Source organism: Lampetra fluviatilis, chromosome 38 (genome assembly GCF_964198595.1).
Source record: "Lampetra fluviatilis chromosome 38, kcLamFluv1.1, whole genome shotgun sequence".
In the NCBI taxonomy this organism is placed as follows: Eukaryota; Metazoa; Chordata; class Hyperoartia; order Petromyzontiformes; family Petromyzontidae; genus Lampetra; species Lampetra fluviatilis.
This window is the reverse complement of record NC_136312.1, coordinates 3965919-3980449: the sequence shown is the minus strand read 5'-3', so window position 1 is coordinate 3980449 and position 14531 is coordinate 3965919. Positions and strand designations below refer to the sequence as shown.

At 49.2% G+C, this 14531-nt stretch overlaps 1 protein-coding gene across 1 annotated transcript; it reads left to right on the top strand.

Moving 5' to 3' along the window:
• The first annotated feature begins 3986 nt into the window (after positions 1–3986).
• LOC144945571 (lysozyme C-1/C-2-like) lies at positions 3987–14236 on the top strand. Its single transcript, XM_078874058.1, has 4 exons — positions 3987–4275; positions 5768–5923; positions 11963–12038; positions 13209–14236. Exons 1-4 carry the CDS (start codon positions 4134–4136, stop codon positions 13273–13275), a joined length of 441 nt encoding a protein of 146 aa, XP_078730184.1. The 5' UTR covers positions 3987–4133; the 3' UTR covers positions 13276–14236.
• Positions 14237–14531: the final 295 nt, after the last annotated feature.

Genomic DNA, 14531 nt, shown 5'->3' with positions numbered 1-14531 from the left:
AATAGGAAAAGTCGAGAGGGTTTAAGTCCGAATTGCATAAGTACACATTCCTAAGCTTGGGCAAGGGAGAAGAACAACAGGAGTGCCAGACCCCACACCAAGACAACACGCACAGTCCCTCAAAAACATTGCATATCAAAATGCTTGGATATGACACGTCACGTGTTCCTTGTCTGAATTCACACCAGTGCAGTCATCGCGATGACTTCCCGTTCACGTGTCTTGTAACTTTCCTATTTCCTCAACCAAGTTCCTTTTTCGGTATTTAGTAAACACCAGGAGGGAGACAAAGGCGGCCGGGCGTGGTGTTGGCCACCCACCTCGTCATAGCTGCTGCTACTCGCTAACAGCACTTGCCCCAACAGTTTGTTGAGGCTACACGGGGGGGTGGGGTCTGTTGACAGAAGTGGTGGAATAGTGACTTTCCTATTTCCTCAACCAAGTTCCTTTTTAAATCCTTTAAATTAAGTTCACTTGCTTGCGCGCTTATGACCGTGCAAATCTTTCGGTCGTTTTTTAACCCACTTCCCGTGATCCAATCGAGCTGACATTTTGCACACAGACTCGTTGTGCGTGACAATTAATTTTCGTGAAATTTTTTTTCCTAATTTTTACACTTTTTAGGAAAACAAAAAATTATATTTAATTACCAATTGCTTAATGGTGGCAGGCAATCATCTGACCCATAGGTGGCAGCCATCTCAAGCCAGAGGACGAGAGGACTCTAGCCGCCCGTTTCAAAGACCAATGTGGGCTGGGTTGTGGCCCATTGAACACGCATATAAAGGATTTATAGTGAAAAACTTTGTTTTTACGGGTTAATTTTTTCGGTATTTAGTAAACATCCCGAGGGAGACAAAGGCGGCCGGGCGTGGTGTTGGCCACCCACCTCATCATAGCTGCTGCTACTCGCTAACAGCACTTGCCTCAACAATTTGTTGAGGCTACACGGGGTGGGGGGATGGTCTGTTGACAGAAGTGGTGTAATAGCGCACTGCGCTGATGCACGTTCATCACGCCGTCGCCTACAGCCCTTAGCCTCCTAGCCCCCTCTTGGGGGAAGAGAAGCGTAGGCGCCCCCCACGGCGACCGCGTCGCGGGCTTCCGCATTCAAGCTGCGGTCGGCGCCGCACGACATCTGATAGAACGTTGAGCAATTTGCTGGGTGGAGCAGCGAGAAAGACTGAGTTTGATTACCGATAGGGCGACTTTGCTGTGTGGAGTTTGGATGTTCTCCCACTTCTGCAGAGAGAGAGAACTGAGTGAAGTGTGTTTGATCTCCCACTCTGTTCCGCAGAGTGTGAGCGAGTGGAGTTTGTATGTTCTTCCCGTGTTCTACAGAGTGAGTGAGTGGAGTTTGTGTGATCTCCCCCACTGTTCTACAGAGTGAGTGAGTGGAGTTTGTGTTCTCTCCCTGTTCTACAGAGTGAGTGAGTGGAGTTTGTGTGTTCTCCCCCTGTTCTACAGTGAGTGAGTGGAGTTTGTATGATCTCCCCCTGTTCTACAGAGTGAGTGAGTGGCGTTTGTATGATCTGCCCCTGTTCTACAGAGTGAGTGAGTGGAGTTTGTGTCATCTCCCCCTGTTCTACAAAGTGAGAGTGGAGTTTGTGTGATCTCCGCATGTTCTACAGAGTGAGAGTGAGTGGAGTTTGTATGATCTCCCCCTGTTCTACAGAGTGAGTGAGTGGAGTTTGTGTGTTCTCCCCCTGTTCTACAGAGTGAGTGAGTGGAGTTTGTATGATCTCCCCCTGTTCTACAGAGTGAGTGAGTGGAGTTTGTATGATCTCCCCCTGTTCTACAGAGTGAGTGAGTGGCGTTTGTATGATCTGCCCCTGTTCTACAGAGTGAGTGAGTGGAGTTTGTGTGATCTCCCCCTGTTCTACAAAGTGAGAGTGGAGTTTGTGTGATCTCCCCATGTTCTACAGAGTGAGAGTGAGTGGAGTTTGTATGATCTCCCCCTGTTCTACAGAGTGAGTGAGTGGCGTTTGTATGATCTGCCCCTGTTCTACAAAGTGAGAGTGGAGTTTGTGTGATCTCCCCATGTTCTACAAAGTGAGAGTGGAGTTTGTGTGTTCTCCCCCTGTTCTACAGAGTGAGTGAGTGGAGTTTGTATGATCTCCCCCTGTTCTACAGAGTGAGTGAGTGGAGTTTGTATGATCTCCCCCTGTTCTACAGAGTGAGTGAGTGGCGTTTGTATGATCTGCCCCTGTTCTACAGAGTGAGTGAGTGGAGTTTGTGTGATCTCCCCCTGTTCTACAAAGTGAGAGTGGAGTTTGTGTAATCTCCCCATGTTCTACAGAGTGAGAGTGAGTGGAGTTTGTATGATCTCCCCCTGTTCTACAGAGTGAGTGAGTGGCGTTTGTATGATCTGCCCCTGTTCTACAGAGTGAGTGAGTGGAGTTTGTGTGATCTCCCCCTGTTCTACAAAGTGAGAGTGGAGTTTGTGTGATCTCCCCATGTTCTACAGAGTGAGAGTGAGTGGAGTTTGTATGATATCCCCCTGTTCTACAGAGTGAGTGAGTGGAGTTTGTATGATCTCCCCCTGTTCTACAGAGTGAGTGGAGTTTGTGTGATCTCCCCCTGTTCTGCAAAGTGAGTGAGTGGAGTTTGTATGTTCTCCCCCTGTTCTACAAAGTGAGAGTGTAGTTTGTGTGATCTCCCCCTGTTCTAACCAAGTGAGAGTGGAGTTTGTTTCTTCTCCCCATGTTTTGCGGGGGAGTTCCCTCCCGTCGGTAACCCCCCCCACACACTGTGTCGGCTATCGGCGAAGCGTGAAGCTGATCTCGCTTTAATCTTAACTTAAAGCTTTTGTGAGTGCAGGAATTCATATTATTCGGGTCTTTCGGTAAAGTCACGTAGATAGGTTGAAAAAAATTAACAAAAAAATGTTTTTTTGTTAATTATGCAAATCAATTCATAAAATTTTTGACATGCGTTTTTCTGGATTTTGTTGTTATTCTGTCTCTCACTGTTCAAATTATAGATTGATCATTTCTTCGTCAGTGGGCAAACGTACAAAATCAGCAGGGGATCAAATACTTTTTTCCCTCACTGTACGTGACTACAGCTTGTAACATGCGCAATGCGCTAATCACTCCGCCACCGCTCCCCATTATGTACTTTGAGACACAAATCCACCGTATTACGTCAACAGAATTTTGGGGCAAGTGCTGTTGACGACCATCTATGGGCGACGACTTGGCAGCCGAAGGGGCGGGTTGCCACCACCGCGCTCGCCCGCCTTTGTCTCCCCAGTGGCGATGTTTTACGCATCGCACCAGGTACTCGTTTCAGACTGAGTCGACCTAGGGGGAGGCCACGGGACCGATTTCAAAGTTCAAAGTTAATGTATTAGGTATAGCCCTGTGAGCCATTCGGCTCTTGAATCGGGTGCAACCGCAACAAACAGAAAACAAAAACACGAACAAAAAACATCTTAAAGTGACTAAGTGACTGAGTGCAAACAGAAAATCCAAGAAAAGACAGCAAAATATTGCAGAAAAATCATCGTACACCAACGCTGTGTGCAAATATCCCAGTGGGATGCAAGATTTGAGATAATCGTCACTGGGTTGGTGGCCGTGAGCTCGAAACCTTAACTCGGCGTGGCCAGGGTCGTAGCGCAGTGCAGCGCTAACCACTGCACCACCGCTTGTCACTGGGATGGTGGCCGTGAGCTCGAAACCTGAACTCGGGGTCACCAGGGTTCGTAGCGCAGCGCTAACCACTGCACCACCGCTCGTCACTGGGATGGTGGCCGTGAGCTCGAAACCTGAACTCGGGGTCACCAGGGTTCGTAGCGCAGTGCAGCGCTAACCACTGCACCACCGCTCGTCACTGGGTTAGTGGCCGTGAGCTCGAAACCTGAACTCGGGGGGGCCAGGGTCGTAGCACAGCGCTAACCATTGCACCACCGCTCGTCTCGCACGCCCACACGCAAACCACGACGTGTCTCGTGAGAAGCGTGATCGTTATCTCGCTGCGAGGCGAGCGAGCACGCGAACTCGGCGAGTTCCTCCTGCAGCTGCCGCGGTGGTGGGGGGGCTATAAAAGCCGGGTGCGGGCTGAACAACGAGAGGCAGAACGAGAGCGGAGAGTGGCCGTGGTGGAGAAAACAAAAATAATCTCTCGCGATGTCGTTTCGTTCGTTCGCGATGTTCGTGCTGGCGGCGTCTCTCTGCGTCGTCCCCCGCACGCGTGCCAAGGTGTTCGCACGATGCGAGCTCGCGAAGGCCCTGTACGACATGGGAGTGGGGAAAGCCAGCCTGGGCGACTGTGAGAGCTTCACCCACACACCTCCACTACCAACATTCCGAGCCAGAGACGGGCGTTTATCGAGGATCTGGGGTTGTTGTTGTTGTTGTTCTGACGGTCGCCATCAAAATCGCAGGTTTTTTTGTTGTTCAATATTCCACCAGTGTTCTCTTTGTTTTCGGCCTCACTTTTGCACGTCACGTGAGATGGTAATGTGTGGGACGGTAATTCATCCAGATGGTGACTTAACGAGATGCTAATTGATTGAGATGGTCATTGATCGAGGCGCTATTTGATTGCGATGGTCATTGATTGAGATGGTCATTGATTGAGGTGGTAACTAATTGGGATGGTAATCGACTGCGATGGTAATTGAATGGTCGACAATGCAGTGTGCCAGCACCATTTAATAATTTGCCTTTTCAATGCAAATGTGTTTGATTATTTAGCAGCAAATACGTTGTGATCATAGAAGGGCTTTGTCTTACTGAGTAGCCACTATTCGTCGAACTATTCACGGTTCAATTTATAAACGAAACTATCTTGATTTGAAGCTTTCGTGACTGCGGGAATCCACACTCTTTGGTTCTTTTGGTAAAGTCACGTAGGTAGAAAATAAAATAAAACAAATTACCACGTTTCGATCGCAACACGAGCAATTTTCATCAGGTGGAACAACCTCATCAACCACAGCTCTCTCGCATACTTCAGCATTTTTTTGCTGTGGTTGTGTCCCACCTGATGAAGCTTGCTTGTGTTGCGATCGAAACGTCGTGATTCGTTTCATTTAACCAGGGCGGCCAAGCGGATTCGTACCGCAGACTTCTGCAACAAGCGGCGAAACGCGCGACCGCTTAACTACTGTATTGTAATTTTACCAGAGCTATGCAGCTCTTGTTCGGAAGCAACCTGCCCACAATTTGATAGTTGAACGAAGTGGCTTATTGTGTGTACATTTCTAAACGTGGAGGGAAAACCCGGAGAACCCCGGAGAAAACTCCTCTGGACAACGAGACACGCAAACTCCACATATACAGGCGTCACCCAGCCACTCACCCACTCACTCAACCACTCACCCAACCACTCGCTCACCACGGGTGAGTTAAAGAGATACTCTCACACGGGACAGTGGGTTTCACCCACGCGCTGTTAGCTCACCCCTGGGGAGGATGTTGTGGTTCACTCGCTGGTGGTGGTGGTGAGCGATGGTGGTGAGCGATGGTGCGGCGATTAGCGCTTCGCTGCGCTACGAATCCGGCGACCCGAGTTCGATTCCCGCTCGCGGCCAACACCATCGGTGGTTATCTGAACCGGTCCTGGGCCTCCCCTAGGTCGACTCAACCTCAAATGAGTACCTGGCATGGTGTGTAAACATCGCCACTGCGGAGACAAAGGCGGCCGGGCGTGGTGCTGGCCACCCACCCCCTCGTGTGTCACGGTGCCGGCCTTGGTAGGCGCTGCTGCTCGCTAAAGGCTGTGCGTGGCGGGGGGGATGTTTGTGTTTGGTGTCCAGGGGTGTGTTTGGCTTTCGCCGAGAGCAGCTACAGCACGGCGGCCACACACCGCAACCCCAACGGCTCCACGGACTACGGCATCTTCCAGATCAACAGCAAGTGGTGGTGCGACAACGGCACCAAGGGGCACAACGCGTGCCAAGTCAAGTGCTCCGGTGACGTCCTCCTGCAGTCGTCATCATTGCCATTGTCTTCATTACCGTCATCATAATCGTCGTCATTGCCATTGTCTTCATTACCGTCATCATAATCGTCGTCATTGCCATTGTCTTCATTACCGTCATCATAATCGTCATCATCGCCATTGTCTTCATTACCGTCATCATAATCGTCATCATCGCCATTGTCTTCATTACCGTCCTCATAATCGTCATTGTCTTCATTACCGTCCTCATAATCGTCATCGCCATTGTCTTCATTACCGTCATCATAATCGTCATCGCCATTGCCTTCATTACCGTTATCATAATCGTCATCGCCATTATACTCGTCATTGCCTTTATTATCGTCATAATCATCGCCATCGTCGTCGGTCACAGTCTATTGCTCACTCTGGCTCCTCTCTGAGTGGACTCTCTCTGCTCTCCCCCTGCTCTGTGTGGCTTTCCTCCGTGCCCTCTGGTCCCCTCCTCCCTCGGCCAGATCACCGCGCCGTGTGCCCGGCGCTCGGCCACTCGGCCACACACGCTGCTACTGATACTCCTGCTGTTATGGAGTGACTCATGCAGCCAGCTGTGGCTGCAAAGTTTGGTCGTACATGTTACGTGTATATCGTTTATTGTTAAATTTTAATTACAGTTCCTGTGATCGCTGTTACATTGTTTTAATAGCTTTATTTTGGTGATTTTGAAAACGGTTTGGTCTAGCCATGTTTGTTTGTTGAAGTACAGAGTTAGCCTGATAACTTTAATCTACATTGTCTTATGGTTGTTGTTATTGTTTGACTTTCATCCCACTTGGATTTTTGCACACACCGTTGAAATACGGTGTTTTTTCTGGAAGACTTTGTAGGAATAGGATGACCAATTCATAGAATTGACCCAACTTCCTCAGCTACAAAAAACTCCCTGAAAATGTAAAACATCTTCTTTAGAAGGTGTTTTACTAAACATTTCCTGCTTCAAAACATCCTGGCCAGCCTACCGCAGCTGGCGGAATCCCATACTTGCGGTCTAAAAACAAAAAGAAAAACAAAATGACCAAGACCAAAGTGATACCACTCACTGTTGGCGCCTGGAATGTGTGCACTTTGATGGACACATCTGGATCAAAAAGGCCTGAGAGACGCACCGCTCTCGTGGGCAGAGAGCTAGCAAGATACAACGTGGATGTTGCTGCCCTTAGTGAAACCCGACTGGCCAATACTGGACAGGTGCTTGAAGTGGGTGTAGGTTACACATTCTTCTGGAGCTGACGAGGCCAGGAGGAGATACGTGATGCTGGTGTTGGTTTTGCAGTAAAATACCACCTGGTCAACCAACTGGCAAGCCAACCCAAGGAGATAAACGACCGTTTAATGACCTTAAAGCTCCACCTATTGGGTAAAAAGGAGGCCACCATCATCAGTGCCTATGCGCCTACCATGAGCAACTTTGACGAGATCAAAACCAAGTTTTATAATGACCTGGAAGTCATTATTGCTGCCACTGCCAGCTCTGACAAACTCCTGATACTTGGTGACGTCAATGCCAGAGTTCGGAAGTGACCATCAATCATGGAATGGAGTCATAGGTGCACACGGAATTGGAAAATGTAACAGCCACAGTCTTCTGCTGCTGAAAACATGCTCTGAATTTGACCTGCTCATCACCAACACGATATTCCAACTACCAAAGCGCAAGAAACTTCATGGATGCATCCTCGTTCACACACCACTGTCCACGTGATTGGCTACGTCGTCATGAGGAGGAGCAACCGGCACGATGTCAGGGTGACCAAGGCGATGTGTGGTGCTGAATGTTGGACTGACCATCGTCTCATCATCTCCAAACTTAACATCCGGATTAAGCCTCCCAGACGCCCACAAGGAAAAAGACATGTCAAGCGTCTTAACATCACTCGCCTTCAACAGGAACACACCAGACTGGCCTTTGTTGAGGCTCTAGACCAGGGGTCTGCAACCTTTAAGACATAAAGAGCCACTTGGACCCGTTTCCGAAGGAAAAAATAAACTGGGAGCCGCAAAACCATTGCAACATTTAAAACAAATATAACACTGCATATATTGTTTCTTACCTTATTGCTATATAAAGGATCGTGCAGTCAGCTGTCAATCTGAATAAAAAAAGGACTTTTTCACTTAACAATGTAAAATATATTTTTGCAAATTAATAGCTAAATTACCTGGTTAATGGGATTTTTGCTCCTGAACCTCAGTGCACAGTGTCTGCACATCAGGGCTGTAAGACGTCACCTTCATTTTCACACAGGCTTGCAAGCTGTCATCTGTGAGGCGTGATCGATGTTTGTTTTTAATATAGTTCATGTTGGAGAAGACCTACTCACATACATATGTGGAGCCGAAGATCGACAGGACTCCAAATGCATACTTTTTCATGTTTATATAAGTGTTGGGGATGGCATTCCATGTTTCGAATACAAGTTTGTCCTGTTTGGGAAGGTTTTCAATATCACTCCATTTATGATTCTGAGCCAGAATGGCCTTCTGACGGGCAACATCCTCAAGAGTAGCGGTCAAGCATTTGAACTTGGACACCCATATATCTTTGTCGGCTATATCGGCCAGTTCCATCTCAAGATCAGGTTGACTTACACCTGCAAATGCAGTCATATTCAATAGGGATGGATCGATCGCCAGGGGAGTGACAGGGAAGGATAATGTCGTTTTTTCCTCTCTGAACTCACAGAATCGTTTCCCAAACGAACTTTGCATTGTGGTGATTGCAGACTTGAAATATTCCAAATTTATCGTATCATGACTTTGTTTGAACTCTCTCAAAGAGGGAAAGTGAGACAGTGTACCTCTCTGTAAATCTTTGACAAACACTGTCAACTTGCGCTCGAATGCCAAAACCTCCTCCAGCATGTGCAGGGCTGTGCCTCCTTTCCCCTGAAGGGTTGTATTTAGCGTGTTTAGATGTGCTGTCATGTCTACCATAAAATGTAATTTTTCCAGCCACTCTGGCTGTTCCAGCTCAGCAAAGGTGAGCTCTTTGCTGCCCAGGAAGGTTTTTACTTCTTCCAAACATGTGACAAAGCAACGGCAACGTTATTGCCTGTCACCGGGCGGGCAGTGTGGAGCGGAGCGGCGACCTGTCAGCAGCGGCAACGCCAGAGCAGGTGTCACAGTGCGCCTCCTCCCCTCGCTAGCATCCGCCCCGGAGCCGCGGTCAAGGTTCAAAAGAGCCGCATGCGGCTCCGGAGCCGCAGGTTGCCGACCCCTGCTCTAGACCATCACCTGGAGTCTCTAAGCTTCGAGCATACAGACGCTGAGGCAGACTGGACTGCTCTCAAGACCGTGCTGCATTCTACAGCCCTTGAATCACGTGGTGTTCCTATACGTACACATCAAGATTGGTTTGATGAGAACGATGCAGAAATCCGCGCACTCCTTGCCGAAAAACATCGCCTGCACGAAGCATATCTGAATGACAGCAGCTCAAGCTTAAAGAAAACTGCCTTCCTCAACATTCGCAGGGTTGTCCAACGGAGACTCAGTCATGCAAGACACCTGGCTGTGCGCAAAAGCTGAGGAGATTCAATCCTACGCTGACAGTAACAACACCAAGTGCCTCTATGATGCACTCAAGCAGGTCTATGGCCCGCAACACTCAGGAGCTTCACCTCTCCTGCATGCAGATGGAACAACACTCCTCACACAGAAGGACAAAATACTTGCAAGATGGGCTGAATACTTCAACGCAGTCCTCAACCAGCCATCATGCATAAATAAGGAGGCAATTGCGAGACTGCCTCAAGTTGAAATAAACCAGTCCCTTGCTGTTCTACCATCCATTGAGGAAACCAGCAAAGCCATAAGCCTCCTCTCATCAGGCAAAGCTCCAGGGTCCGATGCCATTCCAGCGGAAATCTACAAGGCTGGAAGGCCTCACTTAGTCGAGAAACTGACCGACCTCTTCCAGTATCTGTGGAAATTAGAATCCGTTCCCCAGGAGTTCAAGAATGCCTCTATAACCCATCTCTATGAGAAGAAAGGCAATCGGCAGGCCTGCGACCAACCATAGAGGCATCTCTATGCTATCAATCGCTGGGAAAATCTTGGCAAGAATCCTTCTGAACCGCCTAATTGTCCACCTAGACCAGGGTCTGCTACCTGAAAGTCAGTGTGGTTTCAGAAAAGACCGCGGAACCACTGACATGGTATTTACTGCCCGGCAGTTATAGGAGAAATGCCAAGAACAAAATGTTGATCTATATTTGGCTTTTGTTGATCTAACAAAAGCATTCGACACAGTCAGCCGGGAAGGCCTATGGAAGATCATGGCCAAGTTTGGGTGTCCAGACGAGTTCATTGACATCGTGCGCAATCTCCATGATGGTATGATGGCCAGCGTCAGAGACCAGCAAGAACTCTCTGATCCGTTCCCAATCACAAACGGGGTGAAGCAACGCTGCGTTTTAGCGCCAACGCTCTTCAGCATGGTGTTTCCTGCCGTGCTGCAAGACTCAATCCAGAACCACAAAACTGGGATTAGCTTCATCTACCGTTTTGACGGTGGGCTTTTCATGCAAGCCAAAACTAGAGTGGAGGAAGTCACTGTTCGAGAACTTTTGTTTGCTGATGACTGTGCTCTGGCTGCTGGCTCAAATAAGGATCTACAGGACAGTATGGACCACTTCTCCTCAGCTTGTAACAACTTCGGTCTAACAATCAGCACAAAGAAGACTGAAGTCCTATACCAACCTGCTCCTGGAAAACCCTACACTGAGCCCACCATCTTTGTGAATGAGCAAAATCTTTCAGCCGTTGACAAGTTTACTTACCTTGGTAGTACTCTGTCTCACGCTGTGCACATAGATGATGACGTTAACATGAGGGTTGTCAAAGCCAGTGCAGCCTTTGGACGTCTACGTGACTCGGTATGGGAAAGGACTGACATCAAGCAGGAGACAAAACTGAAGGTCTACCGGGCTGTTGTCTTACCAACTCTTCTGTATGGGTGCGAAGCCTGGACAGTTTACTAGAGCCATGCTAAGAAATTGAATCATCTCCACTTGAGCTGTCTGAGGAAACTGCTGAGGATCAATTGGCAAGACAATCCCTGACACGGAAGTCCTCAGTAAGGCCAATATCCCCAGCATCTACACCTTGCTTGCGAAGGAACGGCTTAGATGACTGGCCATGTGACCAGAATGCCCTGCGCGAGACTTCCAAAACAAGTCTTCTTTGGCGAGCTGAAGAATGGCAAGCGAACGCAAGGTGGCCCCAAAAAGCGCTACAAGGACACCCGTAAAACTTCCTTGAAGAGCTTTGGATTCGACCTGAAAAGCTGGGAACCCCTAGCACAGGACCGACTTGCCTGGAGAAGAACAGTACAGGACGGTGCAGTCCTCTGCGAGAGTAGGAGAAGCTCCTGTGCCATCTTGAAGAGGCAGCAGCGCAAATCTACCAAGAAAGGATTTGTGGCTGCACCTCAGAGCTCTACATCCTCCCTGACCTGTCCAGTGTGCCACAGAGAATGCCGGGCTCGGATTGGCCTGTTCAGCCATCTGCACACTCGTCAAAACCCAACACAACGTGCCATGGTCATCATCAACTATGATGGACGAACAAGAGAGAGATGTGAGTCTATGTGTCTCTGTGTAAGTCTATGGGTCTCTGTGAGTCTGTGTCTCTGTGTAAGTCTATGGGTCTCTACTTCAGTCGATGGTTCTCTGTAAGTCTATGGGTCTCTGTGAGTCTGTGTCTCTGTGTAAGTATATGGGTCTCTATGTGAGTAGACAGTTCTGTGTAAGTCTATGGGTATCTATCCGAATCTACGTGTCCGTGTGTAAGTCTATGGGTCTCTACTTCAGTCGATGGTTCTCTGTGTAAGTCTATGGGTCTCTATGTGAGTTTATGGTGACCGGGCTGAGACCACCATCTCACTGACGGTGTAATCACCGTCAGCGCCTAACACCCACGTTGGAACCCAGGGGCTCAGCGGTGCCACTCACCGCATCTCTGCCACCGCTCTGCTGCTTCTTCTCAACGTCGCCGCTGTTGTTCACAGAGCTCCTTGAGGACGACATCACGAAGTCCGTCGCCTGCGCCAAGTTGATTGTCCAGCAGCAGGGACTGAAGGCCTGGTGCGTAGCCACGACGCACGCAGCAGCAGGACACGGCACGGCTCACCACGAATCGGCATCATCGTCATCGGCATCATCGTCATCGGCATCATTGTCATCTGCATCGGCAGCTTTGCCAGGATCATCCACATCGGCATCATCAGCGGAATCATCATCATCAGCGTCGTCATCATCGGCGTTATCAGCCAAATCATTGTCGGCATCATTATCAGCGTCATCATCCGCACGATCATCAGCAGCGTCAAGGTGGCGTGGTGGTTCACGTGCTACCTTGAGACCGCAAACGAGTTAAGTTAAATTCCCTGCACGGCTAACATCAGTGACGAGTGATATCTGAACCAGTCCTCGCACTGACCAGCGTGGTGAAGTATGGTCAAAGAACCCCACATGACTCAATGCGACGTGAGGATGTCTTCGTCCAGCAGTGGATTGACAAAGGGCTGTACATGTATTAGTGTGTGCGTGCGAGTGAATAAACCGTGAGTTTGAGTTGTGTGTAGAGGCCGACCGAAACTGAATTTCTGGTTTCGGCCGAAACCGAAAGTAAACAAAAGTAAAAAATTTGACTTTCGTCCGAAACCGAAACTATGCCGAAAGAGGCAATTTTCCAACTTTTGGCGCCGAAACCGAAATCGGATTTCGGTCGGCCTCTAGTTGTGTGATACAACACTGGGGAGTCTCGGGGAGCTTCCCGCGCGATAAGGGACTTGCATCGCATGTCAACGCCATTGCAAGGGGGCACCCCCAGTAGCAGCTGTCCCTGTGAGGCACCAGGTGGATTCAGCACCAGGCGCTCTGAGCGGGTATCGGTCTGTCAGTCGAGGGGGGAGACAGCTGCTGCTGTGGGATCTCAAAGGAGTAATTTGCGGTGCGATTTTTGTTTTAAATGTGGGCCATGACACCAGCGCACACTAACAAACTGCGAGTGAATTTGACAACGCTTCGTAGTATTGTCGGGGGTTAATACACACCGCAGTGTTAACCATGGTGGCCTCCCGGATTCGAAGCACGACTCTTTGCAACCAGCGGCTGGGCCACTATGCACTACTAACTGAACGAACGGACTAGGGGTGACTGAACGGACTGGCCGAGTGAACGAACTGACCCAGAGCGAGCGAGCGAACGAGCGGGATGAACTAACGAACGAACGGCGGCTCCCTTCCGTTGCAGGTACGGCTGGAAGTCGAAGTGTCAGAGCAAGGACGTGTCGGTGTACGTGCAGGGCTGTAAGCTCTAGCCGTGACGCCGCAGGAGGAGACGGGGGCTCTGGCCGGGGGACGCCGCTCGCCCAACGTCGCTGCTGGGTTCATCTCGGCTCGCTCCGAGCTTGCTTTAAAACACAAACAGACCGAGACAAAAACGGAAACATTACATTGATCACGCCACGGGATATTGACGAAGCCGATCAGAATGATGTCATCCGACAATCTATAGCGCTGGTAATCGGGGGGAATATCAATGTTTAGTGGAGCTCTTTGATCACAGATGTCAGAACAACGAGCAACGCAAACACAATAGGAGTGCACAGTATAAGAAAGGAAAACAAATTACTTGAGCAATACATGCAAAGAAAACTAAACTTTTAAGGTAAAACGTGCGCTCAGAGGACTATGGACGCCGCGGTGGTGAGATGTTAACTATCTCGCCTGGTATACAGGAGGTCGTAGGTTCGATCCACGACCCTGACGCCTGCTGCTGTATATTTGCGCGTCTCTCTCCCGGTGGTGGCATGGATTTTTCTCACGCCTTTTAGAGTTTTTGGATTCTATACATTTCCAGATGATGATGGTGACAAATAAGCCACTTCGTAGGGCTATCATTTGTGATGGGCCAGGTCGCTTCTGAAAAGAAAACAACAAATTCTTACCGAGTAAAGTAAAACAAATTATGTGGTTCCCTGGTGCTAATTACGACGTCACCCGCCACTGCACTACACTGTGATCATTGGGGCATCGTCTATTATCGAATGGTAACACAACCATGTCCACACACACACAGCCAGCCCTTGGGGTCTATCGACTACTTCACGCTTGTTAATGGAACCAGCACTATAGCACCTGTTATGCACCCATGCACAAGCACTGTCCGGTCTGTATAATTACAAATTGTGTTTTTTATATTTACTGCTTAAGATAATTTTCTAATTGCGTGCGTTCATTATGTCGCCGTAACTACCAATAAACCAATCGCATGTCGCTATGAGCAACGCCTTTCTGGTCAGCCTCGTTCTCCTTCGTAACGACAAAGGGACCGCTGCACCATCCGTGGCACCGGCGTAGAGGACGCGACGCGTCGGTAGAGAAAGAGAGAGACAGAGAGAGAGACAGAGACTAATGACTTTTAAACAAGTTTATGCTATCTTCAGCAATTTCTCTGGAGCCACTTTCGACGCGGTATCGACAAAAAACAACAACCATGCAAACAGCACCACGGTACACTCGCCGCACGCCACGCCAGCGCCGCGTCGCCACTCGCACCGCCCGCACAAGGTCA

Excerpts from the sequence above, each read along its gene's own strand:
- LOC144945571 (XM_078874058.1), top strand. The coding sequence starts at position 4,134 with ATGTCGTTTCGTTCGTTCGCGATGTTCGTGCTGGCGGCGTCTCTCTGC. Across the intron at positions 4,276-5,767 it reads GAAAGCCAGCCTGGGCGACT|GGGTGTGTTTGGCTTTCGCC; the intron begins GTGAGAGCTTCA and ends TTTGGTGTCCAG. Across the intron at positions 12,039-13,208 it reads CAGCAGGGACTGAAGGCCTG|GTACGGCTGGAAGTCGAAGT; the intron begins GTGCGTAGCCAC and ends CTTCCGTTGCAG.